Source organism: Brassica napus, unplaced genomic scaffold, assembly GCF_020379485.1.
Source record: "Brassica napus cultivar Da-Ae unplaced genomic scaffold, Da-Ae ScsIHWf_2894;HRSCAF=3678, whole genome shotgun sequence".
Lineage (NCBI taxonomy): Eukaryota > Viridiplantae > Streptophyta > Magnoliopsida > Brassicales > Brassicaceae > Brassica > Brassica napus.
In genome coordinates, this window is record NW_026016145.1 from 4,713 (window position 1) to 17,936 (window position 13,224).

The 13,224-nt window shown below is 30.1% G+C and overlaps 3 protein-coding genes across 3 annotated transcripts; 1 reads left to right on the plus strand and 2 right to left on the minus strand.

Moving 5' to 3' along the window:
- Positions 1–3,448: 3,448 nt before the first annotated feature.
- Positions 3,449–4,783, plus strand: LOC125602555. The gene is made up of 3 exons (XM_048774137.1): positions 3,449–3,586; positions 3,657–3,723; positions 4,473–4,783. Exons 1-3 carry the CDS (start codon positions 3,449–3,451, stop codon positions 4,781–4,783), a joined length of 516 nt encoding a protein of 171 aa, XP_048630094.1.
- Positions 4,784–5,222: 439 nt separating this feature from the next.
- LOC125602556 (protein trichome birefringence-like 43) lies at positions 5,223–8,547 on the minus strand. The gene is made up of 5 exons (XM_048774138.1): positions 7,829–8,547; positions 7,408–7,582; positions 7,131–7,306; positions 6,883–7,041; positions 5,223–6,650 (listed from the first exon to the last, which is right to left on the minus strand). Exons 1-5 carry the CDS (start codon positions 8,107–8,109, stop codon positions 6,347–6,349), a joined length of 1,095 nt encoding a protein of 364 aa, XP_048630095.1. The 5' UTR covers positions 8,110–8,547; the 3' UTR covers positions 5,223–6,346.
- A 3,440-nt stretch (positions 8,548–11,987) lies between these two features.
- Positions 11,988–13,044, minus strand: LOC125602553 (ubiquitin-NEDD8-like protein RUB2). The gene is made up of 3 exons (XM_048774135.1): positions 12,791–13,044; positions 12,340–12,599; positions 11,988–12,262 (listed from the first exon to the last, which is right to left on the minus strand). Exons 1-3 carry the CDS (start codon positions 12,881–12,883, stop codon positions 12,139–12,141), a joined length of 477 nt encoding a protein of 158 aa, XP_048630092.1. The 5' UTR covers positions 12,884–13,044; the 3' UTR covers positions 11,988–12,138.
- Between the last annotated feature and the right edge of the window lie 180 nt (positions 13,045–13,224).

Sequence of the window (13,224 nt, forward strand, 5' to 3'; positions counted from 1 at the left end):
TTTGATTTACTTACCGATCTTGCTACACAGTTGAGAGCAGTTTACGATGTGGTTCTATCACACGAACGAAAAACTAGTAAGGTTGAGATCTTCTCTTGTCCGCTAAAAAGAGTTGGTGCGGCGGATTTTGCATATCAATAGATGATATTATAAGACATAATGACACACCTAAACCCTATATCAATATGTGTTTGGACCTTAATTTTCTATAATTTTATAATTAAATATTAATTTGGCCCAATATAAACCCATTAGAATTACATAGAACAAATAGTCGGCTATGAGCTCAAGCTTCCTGAATTTAGATTTAATTTCTAACACATTAATAACTATATTATGATATATCAAATAAAAATATTTGGTTTTATCAAAATAAAGCACATACTTTAGAAAAAATAATTCACATTTTAAATATCTACAACAATTTCAATTAAATAACATGTTCTTAATAAATAAAATAGTCCAAAAACATTGCTTTTGAAAAAAAAGAGAGTAAAGTGTAAGATATTATCCCAAAAGATATTAAATGAATTGATTTTTTGTTATGATCTTGGCTTTACGAACTACGAAATACAGCTTCAACTTTCGCTATTTTAGTTTTGTTAGAGGACTATCAAATAATGCTGCACATATGCTGAAAAAGGTACCAAATAGTGTGGATATTTGTAAACCAAAAAACTAATTGGCAAAAGAACCTGTACAAAAAATAAGATATATAACTTTAAATGATATGAATTACTTGCAAAGTGAGATAATGGAAAATAAAAAAGAGAGAGACATATTGTTGAAATTCATACATGTTTATAAACCATTTACTGAACCTAAACATGCAATCTTTACTTGATATTTTCTTTAAACTGATATAAAACAATTGACAATAGAATAAAAAAATGTTCATATGGATTTAATCTGCAAAAATATGTATCCATTAAAACGAATATATAAGTTAAGGGTTTTGATTTATTTACCGATCTTGCTACACAGTTTAGAGGAGTTTATGTTGTGTTTTTATCACACGAACGAAAAACTAGTAAGGTTGAGATCTTCTCTTATCCGCTAAAAAGAGTTGGTGCGGCGGATTTTGCATATCAATAGAGGATATAATAAGACATAATGACATACCTAAACCTTATATCAATATGTGTTTGGACCTTAATTTCTTATAATTTTATAATTAAATATTAATTTGGCCCAATATAAACTATTAGAATTACATAGAACAAAGAGTCGGCTATGAACTCAAGCTTCCTGAATTTAGATTTAATTTCTAACACATCACTATTAACTATATTATGATATATCAAATAAAAATATTTGGTTTTATCAAAATAAAGCACATACTTTAGAAAAAATAATTCACATTTTAAAATAACTACAACAAATTTCAATTAAATAACATGTTTTTAAAAAATCAAATAGTCCAAAAACCTTGCTTTTTAAAAAGAGAGAGTTAAGTGTAAAATATTATCCCAAAAGATATTAAATAAATTGAATTTTTGTTATGATCTTGGCTTTACGAACTACGAAATACAGCTTCAACTTTCGCTATTTTAGTTTTGATAGACAATAGAATAAAAAAATGTTCATATGGATTTAATCTGCAAAAATATGTATCCATTAAAACGAATATATAAGTTAAGGGTTTTGATTTATTTACCGATCTTGCTACACAGTTTAGAGCAGTTTATGTTGTGTTTTTATCACACGAACGAAAAACTAGTAAGGTTGAGATCTTCTCTTATCCGCTAAAAAGAGTTGGTACGGTGGATTTTGCATATCAATAGAGGATATAATAAGACATAATGACATACCTAAACCTTATATCAATATGTGTTTGGACCTTAATTTCTTATAATTTTATAATTAAATATTAATTTGGCCCAATATAAACTATTAGAATTACATAGAACAAAGAGTCGGCTATGAACTCAAGCTTCCTGAATTTAGATTTAATTTCTAACACATTACTATTAACTATATTATGATATATCAAATAAAAATATTTGGTTTTATCAAAATAAAGCACATACTTTAGAAAAAATAATTCACATTTTAAAATAACTACAACAAATTTCAATTAAATAACATGTTCTTAAAAAATCAAATAGTCCAAAAACCTTGCTTTTGAAAAAGAGAGAGTTAAGTGTAAAATATTATCCCAAAAGATATTAAATAAATTGAATTTTTGTTATGATCTTGGCTTTACGAACTACGAAATACAGCTTCAACTTTCCCTATTTAGTTTTGATAGACAACTATCAAATAATGCTGCACATATACTGCCCCCCCAACCCCCCCCCCCCCCCCCCCCCCCCCCCCCCCCCCCCCATTGTATTTATTCTCCTAACTGGTATGACCCCAATTTTGTTTTGCTCAAGTTAAATAAAATTCTAATTTTTCTAAAAATACAGAAGCTTACTCATATCTTCTGATCCGCTGTTTAAATTTTTTTCTTTAATACGTAAACACTAAAACCAAGTTTGACTTACGATTTCTCATTTTAAGTTAAGAATTAAAAATAAACGTTATAAAATAAAGCTCAAACAGTAGAAAACTAAACAAAAACTCCTTACAAATGCATTCATCAAAGCATAATTGTTAGGAGGAAATGTTTGTAACACTTGTTTGCTCTAAATTCATGCTTATTATGCGGTCTAAAGTAGGACTGGACATTTTATCCGATACCCAAACACAAATCCGCACCCGGCTCGAAAAACCCGACCGAAGTAGCAAAATACACGAATGAGTTTTGTATTGAAAAAGTTTGAATACCGAACCCGATTAGGTATATCCGAAATATGAACAAGTACTATCCGAAGTCATTCGAACATATGTATACCTTAACCCAAATCTACATCTTTCATCCAATATGTAATGACTGGTTTCTCTTAACCGATTTTGGTTTAATTAATATTATAAATCAATACCAAATCACTATTTTTTCTAACCTAAATGTGTGCACATATATATGTGAATATGTATCTCCTTAAACGTGAGAGACTAATGCAACAGCTGCATCTCTCATCTTTCATCTTCTACAAGATCTTATTTCCTAAAATATTGTTCTTCTCACGATCCATGTAAGGTTTTTCAGAGAATTAGTTGTTGTCGTCATCAACGATAACCACCATAAACGTCACTATAACAATCAGAGTCACCTCGAACCATCTTGTTGTTTTTCATACGAAAGGGTAGTTTTCATCTATGGAGCTTTCCTTGTTACTTTCGATCGTGTTACGCGACGAAAGCAAGAGAAGGAAAAATTTTCTTTTTGCAAGAATTATGTGTTTTAAATTTTTTTATCAGTAGTTAAAAAAAATTATCAAATTTATTGTTTACTTGCTTGTTGGTCATTGGTAATGCGACACATGCTTGTTGGTCATTGGTTACTTGGTTTTGGTTTATAGTAAGACTAATGTTTCACACTTGCATTGAAATTTTTAAATCCATGGTAATCGTATGCTTTCCTGGAGACGAAGCAACACCTCTTAAGGGTAAACCAGGTGCTACAGTTAGCATTAATAAGTTTATTCATCTAATTATTAGTTTGGATGATGTGAAAGTGGTGAAGAATGCGATGAATATGGTACGTTGCTTAATAGTTTATTTTAAATAATCTTTTCATGGATTGATTTGATTGTCTCATTTTTAATTAGACGGTGAATGATGTTCTTTTTGGAATTGTGCAAGCTGGCCTTTCACGATATTTGAATCAAAGATACGGTAAGTCACTATAATTTTTTCCCTATTGTTTTCGCGTTTGAGATAATATTTTACACCATCAAATTAACTTCACTAATCCAGCAGATATGGAAAAAAATTCTAAGTTAAGAAAAGTCCTAGAAAAAAGTCTCCATGGCGTTATTTTTTTCAACCTACGTCCAAACAGAATTATTGAGGTATAAAAACTCATCTGAACTTTTCATAATTTTTGTAAAGAGTTAAAATCTAATATTATATACGTTAGAGAATTTTATAACGAATAATATAAACACAGGATTTGGCAAAAATGATGGAGAAAGGTTTAAAATCAAGATGGGGAAACTTAATTGGCTATGTTTTGTTCCCTCTTTGGACAAAGATTAGAAAAGGATATGCTTGAATATATCCGACGAGCCAAAACTACAATGGATCGCAAGAAACTTTCTCTCGAACCTTTATTTTGGATTCAGAGTCCAATGTCCTAACCGCTAGACATTTTATTTCTGAAAGCCCTTTTACAAAAAGAAAAACCCTTTATTTTCCTTTGCATTACTGAAGTTCACCATGGGAGTTTTAGGGTTAAAGATGAGATAAAAATCACCAAGACTACTATTACATTTAGTCCAAAATTCATATATATATATGTAACTGATATATGGATGTATTCGGTATGGAAAATCAGGCAGTCAAGAATCTCGTAACGAGTATTTTTAGTCGCACATCAGTAAAACGTGAATTTGTTTTGAGAATGATACACTTTTGTGGATCAGCTACGCTTGAATCGATCACCTCACCACTAGTAGCGGAAGCAATTGCGCTCCGATCCGGTCTCCTCTCTGCAGTGGAACTTGAGCATCAAAAGCTCAAAGCTTTCTCTAACAACCTAAAGCTCATCAGAGCCATCAACAACGACTTGCAGGTAAAAGAGATCTTTGGTATTGTCAAAGATATCCAAAGGATCTCATCTGCGTTTGTCGAGATATCTTTCTCTCATCTCTCTCGATCGCTGAATGTGGAAGCGGATCGATTAGCAAAACTCTCCCTATTTTCGTCTCGTGTATCTGACCCATCTTTGGGCTAAAAATACTTTGGGCCTGAGGCCTTTTCATTTTTAATTTAATGAGCAAGTGTTACAAAAAAAAAATGATACACTTTCGTAATAATTCTCTTAGGTTTTGAGAATTCTCTTGAAATTTGATAGCAGGAAACAGCTTCCAAATAATTATTTTTTACTTTCGTAATGATACACTAAAGTTCTCTATTATTATGATCTGGGGAAGTGGCAACGTTCATGACGACATCTTCATATTAGTTAGCGAAGGGGAAGGTAATAAGTTAGTTGTCTCAAAGAAGACATGATTACCACAATCTCTGTCAAACACTGTAAAAAGATAGAAAATGGAAACGTTTTTTTTTTTTAATTTTTTAATTTTTTTTTGTCACTGTTTTTATTCTTTAATTATATGCATATATATAGCTGACTCTCAAAATTTTCGCAGTGAAGCCAACCTTTTTTGAAGCTCATCCACTTTACTTGATTCAAATACTATTAGTTAAAATGATAAAAACGAACAACTTAACATCCATATGTTGTATCTGAATACAAATACTAATTATAAAAAAAACATCCGGATGCAATATCAAGATACATCTAGATGCTGCATCAAATACAGAAACAAACAGTGCCTTATTGTGTAGCTAAAACATCATTATCAAAGAGTTCTCACAAAATCTTTCAACTATTAAAGAAAATAAATAAAAAGGAGAAGCAATTATCTATTTAGCAAACAAATTAGATGTACTCTTTTGGAATTTATCATTTAGTAAGTGAGTATAATATTGTGTTAAATTTATTTTTAATAAAATATATATTTTTGTTCATAATAAAATATATTTATTATATGATGAAGTTTTTGAGAACTTTATTCATTAATAATTCTGAGATTCTAATATTTATTAATTTATAAATTTATAAAAAATTAATTTAAAAAGAAGAAAATATTGATAAAATTAATATATTTAAGTGTATATTTTATGCAAACAAAAGAACAAAATTTTATGATGTTGTGTATTCGCTAATAAACTCATTTTTATTTTATTTATATTTTAGATTATTGGTTATATTGAAATATACAATATATAATCTTGATGGGGTTTAGATATTATCTGACAAAATAGCATCAAAATGTTAATAAAAATTAGAAATAGATTTCACTGTAAATAAATATAGATACTATAATATTTATTTATATTATATAAACTTCATACAAACTAGTAATTAATAATTTATGTTTTATTAGAATCATGGGCTTATAAGAAAAATTAAATATTTATTATCTTATTATTTTTTTGTCAAATTGTGTTATATTTTGAATTGATTCAATTCCCGAAAAAATATTAATTTATTTTATTTATTAATATATTGAGTATTAATTTATAGAATTTCTCATGTATATGGAAATTTGAAGAGATAAAATACAATGCGTCTAAAGATGTTACCTTGCTAATTATTTGTTGATTGCTTGTATGTACCTACGGAAAACTATGTCATAAGCCGAAATGACTTGGGCCATAATTCATTCAAAATAACCAAAGTACAATAATGAATTGAGCTATGTTCGAGACTCTCTATATCCATCAGGAATCAAGAATGAAATAACTCAGAGTACAGTAGCTGGTTCCAGCTATCTGGAACTCCAGCAAGACACCAGTGGCTACAATCCGGGTTCTTGTGACCACCGAATCCATAGACCGAAGGATGACCGTCTTTCCTTAACTGAGACATTAATGTCACGTCCATTAACCGCGCCGGATGCTTCATGGTCTTGATAACTTTCTCCACCACCATTTCTGCTGGGTGTGGCCCTGCCGGATAGTTTGATCCCATAACCGGCTTTGTTTCTCCAATGCAGCTGCCATTACCACCTTGCTTCGACCAATCCTTTGACCTGTAATATCAGCCATGTTAATAATATAATTTCAAAGCCTTTATCAAAATAGTTATATAACATCCTAAAAAGTATATTTATATAACTGTTTTATAAGCAAAGCATAGTCTAGAATTCTAATCTTATATGATTATATCCAAGTCTTTAATCTTTATAGTTGATGTCAGCATTATCATTGATGATTTCCAGTATATATGGAATAGAAAAGGAGATGTATGAAGAAGGAACTTACCGGGCATGGTCAGGAGAGACACCTTGGAAAAACACTTTAGTTTTATAATGATCAATGTTTTGGTCAATCCACATACCCCAAGTCCTAATGGCTTTCTCATACGCCACTAATCGGTCCATGTCTCTAACCGTTACATTTCCATACTCAACTGCATCCCATCTGCACCCCCCAAATAATTACATTAGTTATATACTAATGATCTCTAGATCCTAGAAGATATACAAAATGTTTATGAAATGAAAATTTACGGTTGCTTTCTGCCGGTGTGAAGCCACCAATGCCAAGAGTCGAAGACCAAAACGTCTGCGGTTTTCCACAGCGAACCGGTTGAGATCGAGTCGAGCTTCATCACTCGCTTTGGTGGAGCTCCGACTATATCCACCAGAAACGCGTTTCTTGAGAACATAATCGTTGCATTATAAGCCTGCAATTGCATGCAATTTATACAAACCGAACCAGAATTAATCTAAACCGGACTGATACCTTGTGAGTAAAAAAAGATATATAATGGAGTTAGAACGTTACGGGGAAGGAGAAGACGGAGAGGCCAGAAGGGGAACGAGTAATGGTGAATTTAGCTTTTGGTGAGGCGTTGTGGAGCAAACACGTGAGAGACTGCCATTGGTTTAGACTCAGTGAGTCGCCTACGAACATGAGTTTCTTCCCTTTCAATCTTTCCAGAAAATCTAAGCCGTTGAATCTGCACGTCAAATAATAATTTTTCTCAACTTTAAAATATTTCTAGGACCGATAATAAAAGAAAAAAAATCCTTATTTAGTCCCCTTATGGTTGATTAGACATGACTAATTCTGCTTCATTCTAGCATACACTGAGACACATGCATGTGTGACAATGCTAATGACTCCGCAAATCGTTCTCACCAGATTTATGTAGCGATAATGTCTTAAATGTATAAAAAAAAAAGAAGAGTAATTAATAATTAACCTTATGACATTGCAACCGGATGGTTGCCAACGATACTTGAGGTAATCTTGGTCGGGGCGACCATTGGACTTGCAGTTAAACTGTCTCTCGATAAAAGGGCAAGACTTGGAATCATAGAGAGGGTAAGAATTGTCGTAGACCCAACTTCCTCTATAAATATTACAAAAACTTTTGTTTGATGATAATGAATCATTAGCTGCAGCACTCTCTAATTGGTTCAATACCGCTACCATCATTACCATGACTGCTACTACTTCGGTCGAAGCAGCACCTCTCATCATTGCAAAACTCACAGAGGTTATCAATGTTTTGGGTTGTTGAGGAGGAAGAATTGTGTGATTAATTAGATATTTTGTTTTTCTTAGTTGCGTTAGTTCTTTTATACATCAAAATTCGGTGTGACGTATATGGAAATATATACAATTAGGAACGTTAGGATTTTGTTCTTGAATTATAAATATTTTCTATATCTCTTTCCTTAAATGATGTGTTAATTTACAGGAAATGAATTACCACTTTCCATTTTATGTTGGATTTAGTACTGGAGATTTAAAGGTCTTAAATAATGTATATGGAAGTTAATATCTGTCTACTAATATACAGAAGTTTTCTTTTTTCAACTATATGGAAATTGTTATGGTCTTTATTACTATTACTGTTACTATTACTATTTCTGTTTCATTATAATTGATGTTTTATGTTTATTTTTCCATGTATCTTAAAAACGTTTAAGTTTCAATGAAGAAGTGAAAAATATAAGTTTCATAACAGAAATCAAACAAAACCATTCATATTACATCTTAATTTTTATTTACAACCTTTATATTATTAATTATGTTTTATATTAATTTTTCAAACAATAATAAAAGCTTAACTACAGAAATCTGCTAAAACTTTAATTTTAACATGTAGGGAAACAAATATAGTTGTAGAAATATTTTTCTTTTTATTTATTTATTTTTTTACAGCTACAGATCTATAACATATACAATTACAAAAAAAAAGATATGTGTGTATTCCAGTCCAAATTCAACATCAAATAATTTACAAGGTTAGTAATTAATAACCTTGTATTTAACTGAGAGTTAGGTGATCTGTATTAAAATGAAAAATCTAAAATTATATTATTATTCACGTATGAATTTTAAAAAATTCATATAAAATTTATTGTTTTTGAATTTGATACTTCATAAAGTATTTTGAAATCTACTGTTATTAAAATATTTGAAGTTGTGGATCTTTGGGGGTGTATTCAAATGAGAGTTTGAGGTGATTTATATTAAAATAATAAATTCACTGTTATTCATATATGAATTTTAAAAACTAATTTAATATACACTGTTATTGAATTTGATATTTTATAAAGCATAATAGAAATTTTATAAATTAATACTCGATAAATTAATAAATTTCTTCGGTCCCGAGTTAGGCGGTTCAAAATATGACACAAATCGATAAAACAATAGGATAATAATATTTTAGAAAATATTATGTAAATATATAGTCCCATTGAAATCATAAATTAATATTTTTTGTATATATACATTTTATATAAGTACAAACCAAAAATTTTATTAGTTGCTTTATTTCACAATATAATTATCTCTGTATTTTCTTAACATTTCAATATTTTTTGCTTATATTTAGTAAAATTATATCTAAACCACATTTAAATTTTATAAAATATATTTTATATATACCGGATAATACAATGAAAATAACGTGAAAGTCAATTTCAAAATTTTAATTAGTGTATATACAATAAAATCAATTATATTCTAGAATTAAAAAAACCAGAAAATAATTTTTTGTAAAATAATAACTCTATAAATTAAAAAAATATCATAGTCCCAACATTATTAATTTACAGAGTTTTTAATGTACAGTAAAATCCAATGTTATTGAAAATATTTTAAATTGTGGAATTTTAAGTGATTTTAAACTGTTTGGATGAACTTTCTTAGTTAAAAAAAAAATTAAAAAAATAAATCTCATGGTTTTAGTTTATATTCTAGAGTGGTTTAACAAAAATCACCTAAAACACTGTAGTTCATTAAAATCATCTGAAACCTCATTAAAAGATCAATCACCTCAAACTTTAGATTGAATACATTCCCTTAAAGTTTTCAAGTGATTTTAAAGTGTTTAGATGAAGTTTATTAGCTGAAAAGTTTAAAACTTAAATCTCATGGTTTTAGATGATATTCTAGAGTGGTTCAACAAAAATAATTTAGAGCATATTTTGTCGAAAATAGAAAGTGTGGAACATAACACAAGTTTGTTCTTAAATAATTAATTCTCATTTGCATTTCATTATTTAAATATTGTTTGTTTTTACTTTGGTCATACTATGATTTTACGGGTCTAAATATTGACGGGCTTTGCGGGTTTTGAACCGGGTCCGTCAAGCGATCCCGATTGACAAATTTAGATCTATCTACTGCGTAGACTTAAGTCAAATTGTTCTTAAACATCCACACGGATATAGGTCTTCGCTTTCGGTTCATTTGAATACCTGCACAAAAGTTTATCTGTAGATTGCATTTTTTTTTGAAGAGTAATCTAGATCTTCCCATAGAACTGAGATACCTATTAATCAAAAAAAAGTTGGGGAAATTACATGTTTACCACTTTCATGCTACCACTTTTCATTTTTACCATCACTAATGAGACATTTTCAAAAATATCTTCTTCATTAAGTGACAAAAGACTCTTATGTCTTTGTTATTTATATATATAATAAGTATTATTTAAAAAAAAATAAAAAAAAAAATAAAAAAAAATAAAAATAAAAAAAAAAAATTTATTTTTTTTATTTTTCGAAATATACTTTTTCAAATTCGAATTTTTTTATAAAACTTTTTTTTCAAATTTTTTTTCGAATTTTTTTTTTAATTTTTTCAAATTTCTTTTGAAAAACGAAAATTATGTTTGAAACTATTTTTTTTAATTTTTTTTATATTTTTTAAGTATTTATATATTTATTAGAATCATAAATTTCACATTCCAAAAACCCTACCCCACCCCTCAACTCTAAACCCTAAGTCTAGATTAGTTAACCCTAAGGGTATAATTGTATTTTACCCTTCATTAAAAGTGAGGGTAAAAGTGGTTAGTATAAACATGAAAAGTGGTATTATGAATGTGGTATTTGTGGCAATTTCCCAAAAAAGTTTAGTGATCATATTTTACAGTCATACGCGATAAGCCAAGTCTTCTAAACTTATGAGCACCAGTCTCACCCGCCGTCCAATTCCCATCCCTATATGGATCAAAGTCTTCTTTGTTTGTATGATCACCTACATCTATGTGGATCACAGTCTTCTTTGCTTGTATGAGCACCTACCCCCGTATATCTACTTATTAACGACTGTGTTTCAGGTCGTCTTTATCGCTACTTATTATAGAGAAATAGCCTGGACATTCAGGTATCAATCCGAATTTGGTTCGGGTATATTTGAATTTTGGATTTTCGGAGTTACGGATTTCAGCTCCATTCGGATATTTTTAAAATTTGGTTCGGGTTCGCTTCGGATCTTTGTGGATTCGGTTCGGATTCAGATAACTCATTTAAATTAATTTTAAAATTTTAAAATTCATTATATACTCTCAAAATCTAGAAACAAAATTTATTTGGTTTGGTTTGAATATTTGAATAGAGAATCAATAGATATATAAAATATTTTGGTGTTTTGAGTATATTTTAACTATTTAGATATTTAATTTTGACTATTTGTATATATTTTAAAATAGTTCGGACAATTTAAAAGTATCTTATATATTTTAGATGTTTTTTTAATATACATTAAATCTAAAAATAATTAATATATTTAGATATATAAATCAATTTTGGATACATACGGTTATATTTAAATCAGATTCGGTTTTCCAAATACTAATTTTTTGAACTCAAATATTTAATCAATTTCGATTCGGTACTATTTCTTGGATTTTCGGATCGGGTTTGGTTCTTAACATTCAAGTTTTTTTCCCAGCCCGAGAGAAAACTACGAGAAGCTGATGCTTTTCGTATGTGATAGTCCAAAGTTAAAAATATATTTCATGCGAATTTTCTTTTGTTTTGTATAGTCCATAAATTATTTCACAGATAATAGATGTGTTATTTATTCTATGAAGATGCATTATCCAGAAGACAATATAACCAACATGCCAATATCATCATTATCCAAATGAGTATTCATATGAAGTCCAAACAGAATCAGAGAAAACATGATAATATTCCAATTTCCACCACCATAGGAGTAAAATAGATAGAAAAAAAGAGAGATATGTTTTGATTTCAAACACAATCAGAGAGCAAGAACACAACCACCACCCCTAAGAGCAAGAACCAAATGAAGAACAGAGCCACCCTCTATGTTGTAATCTTTGGCCGTCTTGTCATCAGCAAGCTGTTTTCCCGCATAGATAAGCCTGCAAACAAACACTTCAAAGCGTTAGAATCCAACAAATAACATATGCTATAAAGAAAACAAGTGAATTTTATATACCTTTGTTGGACGGGAGGGATGCCTTCCTTCTCTTCAACACGTTCCTTGATACGATCAATAGTATCTGTTGGTTCGATATCAATCTCGATCTCTTTGCCAGTGAGGGTCTTGACCTTGATCATGGTACCACCACGGAGCCTCAAGACGAGATGAAGAGTAGACTCTTTCTGGATGTTGTAATCGGCTAGGGTACGGCCGTCTTCAAGCTGCTTACCGGCAAAGATGAGCCTTTGTTGGTCTGGTGGTATACCTTCTTTGTCCTGTCTCAAAGTTATCATATGCAGAGGTTAGCTTCAATACACAGTACTAATCTTCCACGCAAAATCTAAGATGAATACTGTTGATCTTTAGTGGTTTAGTTCTCAAGCAATTCAAATCGAATAACTCAGATCGATTCAAGAAAGCAAGAGCTTCGTAATTGAAAACGAACTAAGAAACCCTAAATTGAAACCTGGATTTTGGCTTTGACATTGTCGATGGTGTCGCTGCTCTCAACCTCTAGGGTTATCGTTTTTCCGGTGAGGGTTTTCACGAAGATCTGCATCTCTCTCTCTCTTTCTTTTTGCCCTGAGTGTTACAAATCTTCGTCTCCTCCTTTAGTCTAATTTATCTCTCGAGCGGGTCTGCGTGATCGTGAAACATATATATATATAGATTCACTTTAGTCGGTCTCTGGTTAAGCGTTAAGGCTACGCCAAGCCTTTGTTATTCTGATTTCTTACTTTGTAGTAGTAGGCCCAGTTATGTTTATTATTATTATTATCAGCTTTCTTTCCACCTTTCCTCATAATACCACAGTAACATTTTGATTTGATACAATACTAGATTGTCAAAATTTGATTCCATTGTAGATCAAATAGTTTGTACAGCTCTCAGGTGCAAGTT